This window comes from Gobio gobio (assembly GCF_949357685.1).
Source record: "Gobio gobio genome assembly, chromosome: 9".
Lineage (NCBI taxonomy): Eukaryota > Metazoa > Chordata > Actinopteri > Cypriniformes > Gobionidae > Gobio > Gobio gobio.
The window spans coordinates 48,357,328-48,374,009 of NC_137115.1; the positions used below are offsets into that span (position 1 = coordinate 48,357,328).

Below are 16,682 nucleotides of genomic sequence, written 5' to 3' on the forward strand. Positions count from 1 at the left end.
CATTTTTTTCCACAAAATGTCCATGGTAGAACTTCAGACATTACCACAAAAGTAATGAAATATGTGTGGCAGGGCACCTTTAAGTACTGTATAGGAATCACAACTATTTCGTTTTTGTTAGTTTTAATTCTGTCACTGTTAGTTTTAGTTTTTTCTGCGTTTTATAGTTTCAGTTTATTTAGTGTTTTACGCCGTTTTCACACCTACCTTGTTTGGTCCGTATTTTCTGACTTTTCAGTTTGGTCCAAATTAAAATTACAGGTGTGAAACCTCCCCTGTACCACGGTCCGGAACTGTTTATGTTTAAATATTATAATGTTATTTTTAAATTCAATCTAGGCTACATTGATTATGAAAAGTGAAAAGATGCGCAATATGTCAGAAGACAGAAGTTCAGAAATTATTTTGAAAGAAATTTTGTATGATTTTGCTTAGAAAGCCTTTCTTTAATGTGAATTTCGTTTTTGATAAATTGAATCTTAATTTTAATCAACGTTTAATCAGATAATTGCCTGGATTTAATAAATAAGAAGCAAATAGTCTATAGCAGACAATAATCGTGGGAACGATCACATGCTTTGCACATGAACTGGAGCGCGTCTCAAATAAACCAGGCTACTTGTCTCACAAAAATGAGAAATATGTGTATATAAAGGTTAAAATGTCCACTTTTAAACGTAACGAAAAGAAAATAGTCAAGCAATGCGCACTGTTCAATAGTGGCAATGATATGTGTCCGTTCATTCATTCTTGTTAAAGACGCTAACGTCAGACGCACGTCCGTTTACAAACCAATCAATGTCCAGATGCAGCCCACATAGATGATGACGACAGGACAAGAGTAAAGTTCGGTAGTGCGCTCGCATAATTGCAATGTGAAACCAAACCAAAACTAACCGAATGTATAAAATGTATCAAAACATGAACTTCGGTTTAGACCTTGGTGCAGACTTTCAGGTGTGAAAACGCCCTCAGTAGTTTTAGTATTTTTTATGCCAAACTTAGTGTCTAAAATGTAAATAATTAAAAGTAAATAGCAGCGTTTTATTAAATTTACAATGTTTTTGCTAGTATTATCTAGTGCCTTTTCATGTTTAATGAAGTCTAAAATTTATTTGTGGCCATTTGTATTTGATTTTAGTTAGTCATGAAGTGTTTAAAATATATGAATATAATATGTTTTAAAATATTTATTTAAATATGTAATATGGATTGATACAAATTAATATATCGCCATTTTTATTTTAGTTTTGAAAAATGATGAAAATAGTGTTAAATGTATTAGTATAATATAAATCCATGGCTAGGTGTGCATTTTAACGCACGACGTGGAGGCATAGATTACGACAAAACTGTTCTTTGCCTCCTCTTAGCTCCTAAACTAACTAAAATAAAATAAAAAATCCCACATATTAACTTTAGTTTTAGTGAAACTCAAATAAGTTACATACATTTTTTGTATTTTCTTTCATTATCACAACTTACATTTGTAAGTTTTTTTTAATCTGTATGTGACAAATAAAAATAAGTGGTCAAGTTTTATAGCTATGAATGCTAAAATGATGTATCTCCACAGAATCATGCACGATGAGGTGAGCGAGACGGAGAACATTAGGAAGAACCTCGCTATCGAGCGTATGATCGTGGAGGGCTGTGAGATTCTCCTAGACACCAGCCAGACCTTTGTCAGACAAGGTGAACTCCCAACACACACACACATAAATCGCGCTCTGCAGAAAGGGGCCACAGATCCCTGATAAGAAGACGGTCGGATTCTCCTTTCCTTCTGTTCTTTCTGTCACTTGTCACCTCTTATTGTCAAGCCCCCCACCTCCCTCTTCTTCCCTTCCCACTCCAAGGCTTTTCTAGGCTGCCCTCTTTTCCCTGCCAGCACAAAGCGAAGCGTTAACTCAAAGGATTGGGTGCCCTAAACCTGCTAGTCTGCGTAGAGCTCAGTGTGTTCAAAGACCAGACCAACTCTTTCATTTCCAAGTGTAATCACTCTTTCACCAGTAAAACCTGGCTTTGAGCCTGGAATCGGAAATGTCACTGATACGCTGCAGGATACGAAGACACAAGGAAACTGATAAGAATCTGATAAGAACATATGTCAATCCAGTCTTTCCTCTCGTGCTGGCAAAGTATTTGTCTGCTCTTGGTTTCCCTGCTTTACCTGCAGCGCTAACGCATCCTGTCCCCACATGCGTGTTTTTCAGGATCTCTGATACAAGTGCCCATGAGTGAGAAGGGCAAGATCACCCGTGGCCGACTGGGCTCTCTGTCTCTAAAGAAGGAGGGAGAGAGGCAGTGTTTCCTCTTCTCCAAACATCTGATCATCTGCACTAGAGGCTCTGGAGGAAAACTACACCTCACCAAGGTGAAGCCTCATGCTCTACATACACATTTTCAAAAGGGCTTTTGGACACTTGAAATAGTAAACACTGGGTCATGGAATCCTTGCTTCACGTTTCACACGGCTCATACTTTAGCTGGGGTTAACTATTACTAGCTGACGTTTCACACTGTACATTACTAAACCTTGTGTTAATATTCTTATTTGTGGTGTCAGTGTTACTGATTCCTCATCCTCATATTCACTCTAAAAAAAAAAAGGTTCTATATGGCACCAAAAATAGTTCTTGGCTCGTAATCATAGGGGAACCTTTTTTAGTGCTATATAGCACCATTTTTGGTGCTTCAGTGGTTCTTCAGCGGTTCTTCAGAGGTTCTTCACCGGTTCTTTGACTAAGGTGCTATATAGCACCTCTGAAGAACCGCTGAAGAACCACTGAAGCACCAAAATTGGTGCTATATAGCACTAAAAAAGGTTCCCCTATGATTACGAGCCTTTTTTTTTAGAGTGTAGATCATGTGTAAGTGTACTGTCAACTGTCCAGAATGGACTTTTCGAGCTATAATGGTAAGCAGGGCTTGACATTAACACCCGCCAAATGCGGGTGGATTTCAGCAGTGGCGTGTAACGCAGTCACTCCTACTAGCCACTTTGGCTTGTAATATATACATTTTTTCAATTGTAGTCTTTTAAAAAGGCATCTGAAATAATAAACTAAGTGCAACCCAGGTTAAACGTAGTGTGAAAAGCCTTAAAGAGATAGTTCACCCAAAAAGGAAAATTGTGTCATCATTTACTCACCCTCAAGCATTTTTCAATGAACTATCCCTTTAAAAAGTACATATCAGGCTGAGGTGGTATGAAGATATATATGATAGGACAGATTTGATTCTGATTTTTTTTGTAACTTTGGTTAGATTTGTTAGATTTTCAGTTCATTTGATTATGCAAAATTAGGTATTGCCACATGGAAATAATATAATATAACGTCATGTAATATAATTATGTAATATAATATAATATAATATAATATAATATAATATAATATAATATAATATAATATAATATAATATAATTTAATTTAATTTAATTTAATTTAATATAATATAATATAATATAATATAATATAATATAATATAATATAATATAATATAATATAATATAATATAATATAATATAATATATTAAGTATTAATTATGGAAAATTAAGTATTAGGTATTGCCACATAAAATTATATAATTAATATGATGTAATGTAATATAATTAATATAATACAATGTATTATTATTTTATTATAATTTTATATTTATTATAATTTTATTTTATTATTTTATTAATTAATTAATTTTATTATTGTATTACAATTGTATTTATTTAATTTATATTATTATTATTAAAATTATATTTTGAATTAATTTCCTGCAAATTATCACCTTTTAAAATTTTACTTATTAAAGATTTTCCTTCAATTGATTTATACACCATGTATTACAGTACTTTATGGCATTACATACAAAGTTCTGTCAGAAGCTAAAGATTTGCCCGTTGTAAAATAAAACTTAAAATCTATTTTCAACTATTTATAGGGACATTTAATGCAGATAAAGTTTAAAAAAATATAGAAATATTATTTACATTGTTCCTTAATTTCAAACAGGTTAATTGAATGCATTGAGCCAGTTGTTAAATCAGTAAAATGTTATGTTGTGCCCAGAAAATGGTGATTACCACCTTCAGCCGACTGTAATTTTACTACATTCAATAAGCCAGTATTGTTCCTGGTCTTTGGGGAAATTCAAGAAGATCACAGTAGATCTTCACAGTAATAACTGTTTTAGTGCGGCTGCTATTGATTATTGGATTGATTCTCAGAGCATGTCTGACTGTTGCTTGTCTCTGAATGGCAGAATGGAGTGGTGTCGCTCATTGACTGCACACTGATAGAGGAACCAGAGGGCACCGATGATGAGTGTACGTATCAAAACTCTTGATTTAATTATAACATTCCTTACATATCTGCAATAATAAAGTAAGATAAATGTGTTCACATTTTACCACAGATAATAGAGAGCTCTGTACTTACCCACTTTTGAGAAGCATCAGTCGCCACTGTTACTGGCATGTTATTGAAGTAGATCCGACCACAAATCTAATTACAACAGACCTCCAGTAGATTTATTCCAGAGGATCGCTATGCTTTCTTTTTCTCTTCAGCCAAGTCAGACAAGAGCGGTCAGGACATGGAGCACCTGGATTTTAAGATTGTGGTGGAGCCCAAAGACAGCCAGTCCTTCACCATCATCCTGGTGGCCTCCTCGCGGCAAGAGAAGTCAGCCTGGACCAGTGACATCAGCCAGGCATGTCTGCTCACATCAGATAGCACTGAGTGATCCACGCAGCCCTGGGGCAAGACCTTCACCTTTTACTCACCTCCTATGGTTCAGATACTGTCCTTATGCTCTTTTTCTCTCTCTGTACTACAGTGCATAGATAATATTCGTTGTAATGGGCTGATGATGAACGCCTTTGAGGAGAACTCTAAAGTCACTGTGCCCCAGATGATCAAGTAAGCACTCACACTGGAACTGGAAGTAACTATAAAACACAGTCAGTTTCTGCATAAAGTATATTGGCCTGGTTTTTATTCAGTCATCCATCACATTTTTATTTTATTGGCACTTGACACATTTTGTGAGGCTTAATATATGAGCATGTTCTGCCTTTACCAGGCTGCATACAATATTACAAAATATTGTTGCTAGTGGTGTATATATGTATTTTTTTTTTTAATGGCTGATGCTGATACAAATATGTACAGAGGAGGGTTGGTCAAAGGCAGATATAATGCTGATTTTTAAAATACAGTTATAAAGCATGGGGAAAATATGTTATTGTAATTATAGCAAATATCGCACATAAGACATTTATTTATTTACTTTAGATTTGATTTGCATTTATTCATTTGCATTACAATGAAATATATATTTCATTATTTAACTTATTTCATTCTACTTGCTCAGTTAAAAAAAATATTGAAAAAATATATCAGTATATCACTAGATCTGTCTTTTTTGAGCTTTCAAGTGTTGCTGTTATTTTTCAAGAATGATTATAAAAACAAAGTTATTCTTTGTAAGTGTGCAAATCTGATTTCCTGTGTCACATGTTTAGGTCTGATGCCAGTCTGTACTGTGATGACGTGGACATCCGCTTCAGTAAGATGATGAACTCGTGCAAGGTGTTGCAGATCCGCTATGCCAGCGTGGAACGCCTGCTGGAGAGGTTGACCGACCTGCGATTCCTCTCCATCGACTTTCTCAACACCTTCCTGCACTCGTACCGCGTGTTCACCAGCGCAGACGTAGTCCTTGACAAACTCATCACCATATACAAGAGGCCCATCAGCGCCATACCAGCCCGGTGAGCCACACAACTTTTTTTTTGGAATACAGAATAAGAGTTCACAGAGGTTATTATGGTAAATGGGGAGTGTGAACAGCTTACAATGCCCACACAGAGATGTCAACTGGAAACTGCTCTCATGCATATAGCAGGGCATGGCAAGAGTGTTGTTTTCAGCACAGAATACTCATTAAGTTGAGCTTAATAACCTAATATTTAAAGACCTGGTTTTACATACAGGGCTTCGATTAAACCAGGATTAGGCCTTAGGACATTTAAGTAGCCAGTACAAATGTACCATAGAAAAAAACATTACTGAGACAAACTTGAGACAAAACAATGGCACTGACATAGTTTAAGGCCGTGTGTCCACCAAAGCGTTTTTTCACACGGCTGGCTGGCGTATCCTATTGTTTTCAACGGGAGCGCTGCGTTTTTAGAATGCCATGAGCGTAACAAGGCGCTGAGCGCTCAACGTTTTTCCAGATCATTAAACTTTAAGCATTAGCTTAAGCCTTGTCTGTGAAACCGGCCAATAATGTTGTAATAAAGCCGACTGACTTAAGCAGCATGACATTCGTTAACAGTGCACTGTAAGGTTGCGAATTGCAACCGCCCATCGCTCACCCCTCCCTTTCAAAGCACATAGAGAAGCTACGGTGGCCGACACAGGACAAAGATGTCGTCATCTGAGAGAGCAGAGAGTGACTAGCGCTCTGTAGAGCAGTTTGAAGGGCCCTATAAAATCCGTTTTATTTTTTCCCAAATTCTGTTTTTTTCCGTTTTAATTTTTGCTGATTCCTTTTTTTCCGTTTACATTTTTGGGAATTCAGGGTTTTTTTTGCCCCTTAACTGTTATTTTAGTTGTAAAAAGAGTGTGCTTTTAATGTTAATATAATAGAACATAAAATAGGAATGACCTTACATTTATTGAGGTACACACATCACATTTACTCTTACTTTAATTACGGCACTCTAAATACTTCAAGTCACAACAAAATATTAGTGCTGTGAATTGATAAAAAAAAACTGAATCGCATTTTTTTTCTGTAATTAATCATGATTAATTGCAATTAAAAAACTTTGGAGTTTTTAATATTTTGATATTGTAATAATTTCAGTTACTCTCCAAATTAATGAAGAAACAATTTAAAGGGTTAGTTCACCCAAAAAAGAAAATTCTGTCATTAATTACTTACCCTCATGTCGTTCGACACCCGTCAGGCCTCCGTCCATCTTCGGAACAGAAATGAAGATATTTTAGTTGAAATCTGATGGCTCTGAAAGGCCTCCATTGGCACAATGGCACGGTTCACTCTCAAGACCCTTAAAAGGTACTAAAGACGTCGTTACAAAGTCCGTCTCACTACAGTGGTTCTAAAATAACTTTATGAATCGGCGATAATAGTTTTTGTGCGCAAAAAAACCCTAAATAACGACTTACATAGTGATGAAGATTTCAAAACACAGCCTCATGAAGCTTCGAAGCGTTATGAATCAGCGAGTTGATTCAGAGGTTTGAATCGCCAAATTTCAGCAGTTTGGCGGTTTGACACGCGAACCGAATCATGATTCGGCTCGCTGATTCATAAAGCTTCGAAGCTTCATGATGACATCTACCGCTTCCGAACATGACGCGGATCAGACGCGCTGTCCCGCGCATCTAAATTTCTCTCAAGTTCATTTAAGGCATTATTTTCCATACAGTACATTAAAGTGAATTAAAAACAAGGCAAAATACAGCAAGTACTCCCCGCGAGGGAGCTGCTCGGCTTGGCACTGAGGGCTTAGCGTTGAGTTTCTTAACTTTTTAGCCGACGAAAGCAGAGCCGTGGAGAGCTGCTTCTCCATACTTTCATTGTTTTGAAGGGGGAGCTGAAATGACGGGAGGGGTTGTGTCGCCCAGATTTGCTTTCCCCAGTCTGCATTTTCCCCAGACATTCGTTCTTCTCCCACACAAAACAGCATTTCATTCCAAATATGTAAAAATCCACGAAATCCCGCGTTCACATCAGATTCCGCGTTAATATGCCAATTCCGCGTTTCCGTCCGCGATTCTGTGAACGCGGAAATTATAGGGCCCTAAGTTTGTCTGTTTAGGGCTACTGTAGAAACATGACGGCTCAAAATATATTGCATTACTGTCAATAGATCATCCTAAATATTACGCAGTGCAAACCTTTTATAATTAGACTGGTTTTGGGTTATGTTCAGATCATGTTTACGGCGTTCTTGCGTAATGAGTTTACTCATTAAAAAAAGGCTGATTTAAAAAAATTAAAAAATCATGTTAACTCAAACAAGATTGTTGTAGTTTTTCTAGCTGACATGGATTATGGTGTCTCATGGGGACCTCCATTTTTAGATCACACGATTGCATTTTTTATTTTTACAAAACCATTGATGACTGAAAAACATTTGCAAAGTTTCCAAGGCCTTATTGGTCTTATTGGCCAGCACAGCATGAATAAAAAAATTACTGACTGCACCATTAAAAACATATTATGATGCTCAAAAGAGTGTTTGAATGTGTTCGGCTATATCAGAAGTGCTTTAAAATTGTTAAAGACACAGCTTTTCACAGTTTTAATCAGCACGCAAAAGCACCAGCACTAAATATATTCAAACTAAAAATATAAAATATTGTTCAAAAGTTGTATACTGTCACTGATCAATTTAATGCATCCTTGCTGAATAATATATTTAAAAAAAAAATAGAATTCTAACTGACCCCAAACTTTTGAATGATAATATATAAATAGGAAAAGTATAGAAAAGGTAGTCATCCTGACTAATTTAGTTATTGGAGGATTTATCATGATCCATCCCTAATTCTCAGCTTGCTGTGTTTTCTAGATGCTTTTTGATGGCAGGAATATATGTAACCCCTCCGGTTCTACTCGCACCGCTCCTAGCAGGATTCAAACCGGCATTTCCAACACGGGTGACTGGCACGCTAACAAGGACGCTAAAGATCGCAGCCTATAGCTTATGTCAGACAGCTCTTTACTAGCTGGCCTCTGTTACATACAGTAAACGCACATGCAGGAAGCCCTTAGTTCAGCAGCGGGCCTTTACTTTGCTGGGAATGTGTTCTCGTGTGAGAGAGAATGAGCTGAAAAAAAGTTTCAGTGAGACAGTCACACCAGTGTTTGTCACCCTATAGTGAGAGTGAGCGAGCGTCTGCGTGCGTATGGGATAAAACGAGATAAAAGAGAGCGAGGTGGAGAGAAAGCCAAAGGGGAAGGGAGTGAGATGTGCTGGAGTTGCTAAAGGCTTGCGAGAGGTCACACTAATGTGTGTCGCCCCGCTGTATGTATGTATGTATGTATGTGTGTGTTCTGCTGGAAACAGCAGTAATTGGGCCCTGCTTCATCGCCCGCAAGCCTGCCTGACTGAAGCATCTCAGCGGGGCTCTTGTCGCCATCACCTTAGCAACCGGCCACTCTGCTGCAGGACCCCACCCTCCACCCGTGCCGCATCTGCGAGATGAAATATTTAGTGTGCACGTTTTGCAGCCTCTCTCTCTCTCGCTCTCTTGCGCGCTCGCTTTATTTTCGTCTCTCACTGTCTTGCTTTCTGCGTCTCCTCCTCCTGTTGGCTCCGGAGACGGAGATCCAGGCAAATCGGTAAGAGCCGGGGACCTCCCACACACCCACAGCCTGTAGCACCCACTCTCCCCTGGGCAGACTGCATGGCTGTGATGCCTCCCCAGACCTCCCCCGCTCAGCTGCCCTGCCTCAGCTTCAACGGTCACCCAGACTGTCATAAGAGGGGCTATTTCTGTGCAAGCATGACGTGTAGGGGTGGCTCGATGTGTGGGAAAGCTTCTCTGCAACGCTCTCCAACCTTATAGAGAGATGTGAAGAGTAGGCTGTTTATGCTCCGCAGAGACGCTTTTCTCTGTCAGCGCATACACCCTGAGCACACCACGCGGCATTGGGAAGCCATTATCTGCTAAATCCTGAGCTGCGATGAGAGGCAAATACGTAACAGTTGGTTTTCTGAATCTGTGCTTATTTAAAGGTGAAGCGTGTCATAGTGACATCAAACTGGAAATAATGAATGTTTTCATACAGGTTCTCATTGGTCAGTTAGACAGTTATCCCCGCCCCCAAACTAAAAGCACTGAATGAGCCTCAAACAAACAGCTAAGTGAGGTTTAATTCGCTCAACTAATCATCTGAGCAAATCAAGTCACATGACTTAAGACATTTTGTGCATTTAATGAGCATGTCTTGCTGCATAAAAACTATATTATATTTAAAAAAACTATTCATTATAATTGTATTAAAATTATTTTATTTCAAGGGAATCCCTTATAGTTTTCTCTGCACATTAAGTTGGGATATGAGAACGTTTTTTAACATTGAAAAAATTAATTGTGCAACTGTTCAAAAGTTTGGGGTCGGTAAGATCTCTTTTGCTCACCAATGGTGCATTTATTTGATCAGAAAATACAGTGAAAACAGTAATAATATGAAATTCAGTGTCACATGATCCTTTAGAAATCCATCTAATATGCTGATTTGCTGCTCAAGAAACATTTCTTCTTGCTGTTAAAGTGTAATTTTCAACATGCTTTATATTGTTACAATGTCGGTATTTAATGTAAATGAACAATGTTTACTTGTTCTCCGTGTTACTTTTACTTGGATTGTGTCAGCAAAAATATTTTGACAGCTCCAGGGTTTTCGTGAAAATGCCAGTTCTTTCCATTTCCCCCTCCTCTTGGCCTAAAACATGGTGTAGTCATTCGGTTTTTCAGGTTTTCTCTGTTCTATCCGTATTTGTGATTCTTTGCATCCTTTATCCACTGCCTACAATATGCTGGATCAGTGGCGTGCACAGACCTCCGCCGGGGCAGGGGCAATTGAGGGGGAGTCCCCTCTGTTGAAATCGCGTTTCCAGGGGCACTGCAGTACGATCGAAAAGGGCACTTTCACTTTCACGATTAAAAAGGCAGGGGCTCGAGCACCCCCGTCACCCCCCCTGTGCATGCCACTGCGCTGCATCCTTCACTTGCAACCGACGGTAACTCACTCCTGCTAAACGTTTACTCTTTGAATTTTTGCACCGGGGAACAATACAAGTCAATAGCATTGCGACTAAAAGTTTGCTAAGAAGTATTTCCTACTAAAGCAAGGCGGTATTTGACTCTGGTAAGCATATCTATAGCAGACTGGTGGGAGTGGCCTTGGAAGGCAACATGCCCTGTGGATTCTGGGTGTTTTACCTATTTGGCAAAAAAAAGACCATTTTGCCTTTGATGAATAAACCATTTGATGTTTTTTGTGGAAACTGTGATACTTTTTTTCAGGATTATTTTCTGAATAGAAAGTTCAAAAGAACAGCATTTATCTGAAATATAATTATTTTGTTACATTTTTATAAATGTCTTTGCTGTCACTTTTGAATAAAAGTATTACTTTCTTTCCAAAAAAATGAGTTGAATTAAAAATTCCTTATCTGAAATCACATGTCCGTGTGTGACACCCTCAAGAGGTTTACATCAAGACAACATGGTCACTAAATCAACCCTCCCTCCTGATCTTTTTGACACCTAGATCCCTGGAGCTGTTTTTCGCGAGCAGCCAGAACAACAAGCTCCTCTACGGAGAGCCTCCTAAGTCGCCCCGTGCCAGCCGCAAGTTCTCCTCCCCACCTCCGCTGGCCATCACCAAGACCTCGTCCCCCAACCGCCGCCGCAAACTGTCCCTCAACATCCCCATCATCACCGGTGGGAAGGCTCTGGACCTGGCCGCCCTTAGCTGTTCCTCCAATGGCTATGCAAGCATGTACTCATCCATGTCCCCTTTCAGCAAGACCACTCTGGACATCAACAAGCTCTACGTGTCCAGCCCTGTCTCCAGCAAGATTCCTGACGAGAGCGAGGGCAAGACGGACAAGTCTGATGAGGTTTCGCCATGCAAACAGGGTGAGGGCATACATTGCAAATTACTGTTATCACCAAAATATCAGTAATCAATACCAGTACAGTACAACGGGACTAAAGGCACACCCTAAGAAAAATATGACATTGATGGAGCAACAGATTTTGTATGAAAATAAATCATAAAAGTGGTTCGTTTACCCACACATAATTTATACAAATACAAATACTAAAATAACTTGTTTTTAATAATGTCGAGTCAAGTCAAGTCAACTTTATTTATATAGCTCTTTTTACAATGCAGATCGTTTCAAAGCAGCTTGACAGTGTTAAACAGGAAAATAATGCAACAGAATTTTATTCAGCTGTACAGGCGTTCTGGACAAAACGGTGATGTCATCTAGCTCATTTCAATTATCATACAGTAACAATGTGGGCATTTGATTAGTAATTAGATCAGTAATTTAGTTTACTAATTAGATTTATTTGGATATTTTGTTGAAAATTTTGTGTCCCCAACTGAGCAAGCCAAAGGCGAGGAAACCAAAACCCCATCAGGTGACCTAATGGAGAAAAATAAACCTTGGGAGAAACCAGGCTCAGTCGGGGTGCCAGTTCTCCTCTGACCAATTAACAAACAGCGTATGATTATTATTCTGGCAACTTTACAGGTCAGAGGTCATAATAGATCGGAATATTCGAAAGATGGCAACACGCCGGAGACGGGTTTATTGAGGATGATGTGTCGATTAAACAATTATTAAATTGCAATATTCGAAAGATCGGAGGCAACACGCCGGAGACGGGATTATTGAGGATGCCGTATTGATTAAACAATTATTAAATTGTAATATTCGAAAGATCTGAGTCACCACGCCAGAGACGGGTTTATTGAGGATGCCGTATTGATTAAACAATGATTAAATTGCAATATTCGAACGATCGGAGCCGTCAGGCCGGAGACAGGTTTATTGAGTATGACATATCGATTAAACAATTATTAAATAGGAATTTTCTGACGATCGGAGTCATCACGCCGGAGACGGGTTTATTTGTTAATACTTGTCTAAGTTAACACTTGTTCAAAACAATCACTTTAACAAAGTTAGTACTATTTGCTATTTGCTTATTTTGATAAATAAAAGAATACATTTGTGTTCAATAAATATACTGTCATTAAAATATGTTTTAAAATTACCGAAACAAAATTATTTTAAAAAGTAAATATTCTGAATAAATTGAATGAGATCCCACAATTTAATAAAGCTTTACAGTAGTAACAATTAAATATGATGTTTTATTATATATGATTAATATCACATTTTTAAATATGATGGTTTAATTATAAATATGGTGATTATCTCTAAGATGGGCACCCAACTTGATATATGATATTTACCATCTGAATCTAATCATGTCAACAAATGGAAAAGTCAGCTATTTTTAACAATATTATAATCCAGGCTATTATTATTATTATTAATATATAAAGTACAAATGTATTTAATTTTTATGTAATTTCATATTAATATATAAACAACTAAATTATAACAATGGCATGTACCCTTGTGTAACAAATACCCGGCAGTGTTATTTTAGTGTCATTTATATAATATTATAGTTTTTATTCATATTTTCATAGATATTTTGTATTTTCTGTTTTCATTTTCATGGAAATGTATGACTTTATTTAAATACAGTGTGTTGTAAAAACAGTTAGTTATGTTATTATTTAAACTAAACTAGTTGTCAACTAGCTGAAAAACCTATTTAACATTTAATTTAATTAATTTTATTACATGTAATGAAAATGTTTTTTTATGGTTTTAGTTAACGATAATAACCCTGATGGTATTGTTACATTTTAAATTTTAGTACCAACTTAGTACCGAAGCACCAGTACTTTTGACATCCAGACTGCAAACTGTCATAATATGGTGCTCTTTCATGTGTTCGATATGTTATGCATATAGATAACTATAATGTCTATGACTGATTTTTTTTCTAGATACTTCAGTGAGGGAGGAAAGCGACAACGACCCGATCCAGAGTGACGAGGCAGAGGCTGAAGTATCGCCCACCAAATCACCCACCACTCCCAAAAACGTCAAATGCAAAAACTCCTCAGGTAGAAGACACTCTGTCCTAGACTTCCCTGCCATGTTGTTATCGCTCACTGACATGAAAACCAGAGCACCTGCATCTCACGCTGACAAGCCACCTGCACCCTTCAGACCAGCCAAATGTTGCGTTTATCAATGGCTCAAAATGGCAGACTAGCTGTTTTGAGAAACGGAGTGTTTAATTCAATGTTCCAGTAACATTAGATTTTTTTGAACATTTGTAAAAACGCCAAAGTCCTTAGCATTTTGCATGTGAGACATTGTTGTGTTCTTTTCCTGTTCACACTTGTCGTCGTTCATGTTTTAAAGTACACGCTGTATCTGTAAAGGTCTGAAGTAATTCTTAGGACAGAGATGGAAGACACGATTCATGCAAAATCTCATTAATTCTGTAGGTTAAGAAAAAAAAAAAGCTCAGGGAAACGCCAAAGGAGGTGTGAGTAGGTGTTTGGGAAACTTGTGCCATAGCAACCATTAGCGTGTATTCTTTCTGCCACCCCGGTGCAGTCGATGCACTGCAACAACGTCGTCTCCTTGCTTTTAAAACTAACTTAAATAGGGGTTCAAAGGTCAACAATGACCCCATTGTTTCACATGTGTGACTCAGTATTTCCGTCAAGCTTTGTGGCAGTAGAAGAATGAAGCGTGTTTTGGTTACCCTCAGGTAATCTTTTCTAAGCCTTTGCTGCAGCATGCAACAACAAACTTGTTTTCTTTAAAACGCTGCTTTTGTTATTCTCTGAGAGTGTATTTGAGACATTCATCTTAGTGAAATGATGAGCTATTTTTAGTCTCAACCATCTTGAGAACCAGAGCCCAGCCTATTGTCTTGATGAAGACGCAGTCTGTGATTTTAGGTTTTGCGCCGCCACCTGCTGGATGCTTAGATGCACTACATCATTGCAGCATCATGCTTCTTCTTTTTTTGTATGATAACATGATGCATTAGCCTGTGGAAAGTGCTTGCAAGTACAAAACTAACAGTATGGAGATAAGTGCTTATTGTGGTCTCGCTGGCAGTCGCAGACAATCTGAGTAGTCGTTTTTGTTTAACAGTCGCTGGGTGCAGTAGATGTTTGTGACATTTTCATATGTCATCATCGGAGGCTTATCCATTGTGGAGATAATGTCACTGCCTCCATTATTTCTGCATGAGTCCATCTTGTCTTATTTTACACCTGCTGTATCCTTAAAGGGGAAGCACTCTGAAACACAGCAACTCCACGTTTACTTAATATTTGTTTGGACCTTTTAGTCTTTGGCTACGGACAGATATCTAACAAGTTTTAAGTACACTGCGTTGATACACTTCAGCTCAAGTTGTGCTGTTTACTTTATGTTTATTTAAAATGATTCTTTATATTAATTCTTAAAATGTTTAATATTAAAATTTGAAAATGGATAGATTTAGAATTTTGATTGAATGAGCCGCATACAAATTTGTAAAATGACAGTAAATAAAATTGCAACATTACATAAACAGCATAACACTAGTGTAATGAATTATATTACTAGTTGGAAGAATATCAGTATTATTCAGTGGTGGACAAGTAAAATACTTTGTTAATATACCCAAGTACATTTTTCAACTACTATTTTATCGGAGTATGTTTATTTTTGGAAACTTTTACTTTTATTTCACTACATTCCAAAGCATAATAATTGTATTTCATAAAAAGATGTTGTTCCTCATTATTTCGAAGTAAAAAAAATCACCATCCACTCTGAGACATGATGGCGATGTCCGATTCGTGAACTCACTGATTCTTTTCAATGAACCTGTTAAATCGGTTCGCAAATCACACTGGACGATTCATTCAACAACTCACTGATTCAGAAGATCCAGTCAGAGCAAGTCTCCGGTTAGCAATTCACTGAATGATCAAGTCTGACTCAAAATTACTTGAGTACATTTACTCAAGTAAAATACTTTTACTGGAATAATATTTTAATAGAGAATCTGTGCTTTTATTCTAGAAATCAATTTGTGTACTCTGTCCACCACTGATAATGTCATATTATTATTATCATTATAGTATATGATATTATTATAATTATCAATTATAAATATGACTTTTTATTGGTTTATTGCTTTGATTTTGACATTGGTTGAACGTTCAGAAAAATGTAACTGATCATCTTAAAATTTGCATCCTGAACTGTGATCTGCTTTCCAACATCTTTTTGCTTATTAAATTGTGATTGGTGTTTTTCATTATTAACTGCTTAGCTATCCGTAGCCGCTTGTACACTGCAGAGAGTGTTGTATTCTACTTTATTTCTCATACACAGCTGACAGAAAACAAGACCCGTGCAGAGCATCATGAAAATAACATTAATTTACCCGGAACTTACAACTAAAACACTATTTTTGTGCTGCCTTACAAGCACACATATTTTTTACATGCATCTAGTTCTAGTCTTACCACTTGAAGTGTGCAAAAATGTATTTGTTTAAAACTCTGAACTGCTTTTGAGTAACTGACTCGTTATATTTTTTAATTAAAACTATTCTGAAGTTAACATGGAATTTAAGGAAGCTTGTTTCTACCATGGAATTTTTAAAAAAAAGTGTGACTTTATATCTCACAATTCAGGCTTTTTTTCTCTCTCAGTTGCGGGTTTATATCTTACAATTCTGACTATAACTCACAACTGCAAATTTAAATCCAACTATTCTGACCTTTTTTTCTCAGAATTGCGAGATCTAAAATACAAAGTTCTGTCATGAAACTCTAGATGGCGCAGAATGATGGGATAGTTCACCCACAAATGAAAATGATCCCATGATTTAAGTAAGTCGATTTGCGTTAGCCGTCTCCCGGAAGCTAGTTATTGTAGTTTATAAAGATTTAAATATGGATATTTTTCTAACAAAAGCCCATCGCTTTGCTTCAGAAGGCCTTTATT

At 37.2% G+C, this 16,682-nt stretch overlaps 1 protein-coding gene across 2 annotated transcripts in view; it reads left to right on the forward strand.

The window, feature by feature from the left end:
• Positions 1 to 16,682, forward strand: part of rasgrf1 (Ras protein specific guanine nucleotide releasing factor 1) — a gene marked incomplete at both ends in the record, with an annotated part of 60,740 nt that overhangs the window by 31,683 nt on the left and 12,375 nt on the right. For both annotated transcript variants that reach the window (XM_079825893.1, XM_079825892.1), the window contains 8 exons: positions 1,577 to 1,695; positions 2,217 to 2,377; positions 4,262 to 4,325; positions 4,569 to 4,711; positions 4,838 to 4,920; positions 5,526 to 5,774; positions 11,324 to 11,694; positions 13,658 to 13,777. In XM_079825893.1, the coding sequence (XP_079682019.1) occupies positions 1,577 to 1,695; positions 2,217 to 2,377; positions 4,262 to 4,325; positions 4,569 to 4,711; positions 4,838 to 4,920; positions 5,526 to 5,774; positions 11,324 to 11,694; positions 13,658 to 13,777 (1,310 nt within the window). The remainder of the gene's footprint in view (positions 1 to 1,576; positions 1,696 to 2,216; positions 2,378 to 4,261; positions 4,326 to 4,568; positions 4,712 to 4,837; positions 4,921 to 5,525; positions 5,775 to 11,323; positions 11,695 to 13,657; positions 13,778 to 16,682) is intronic.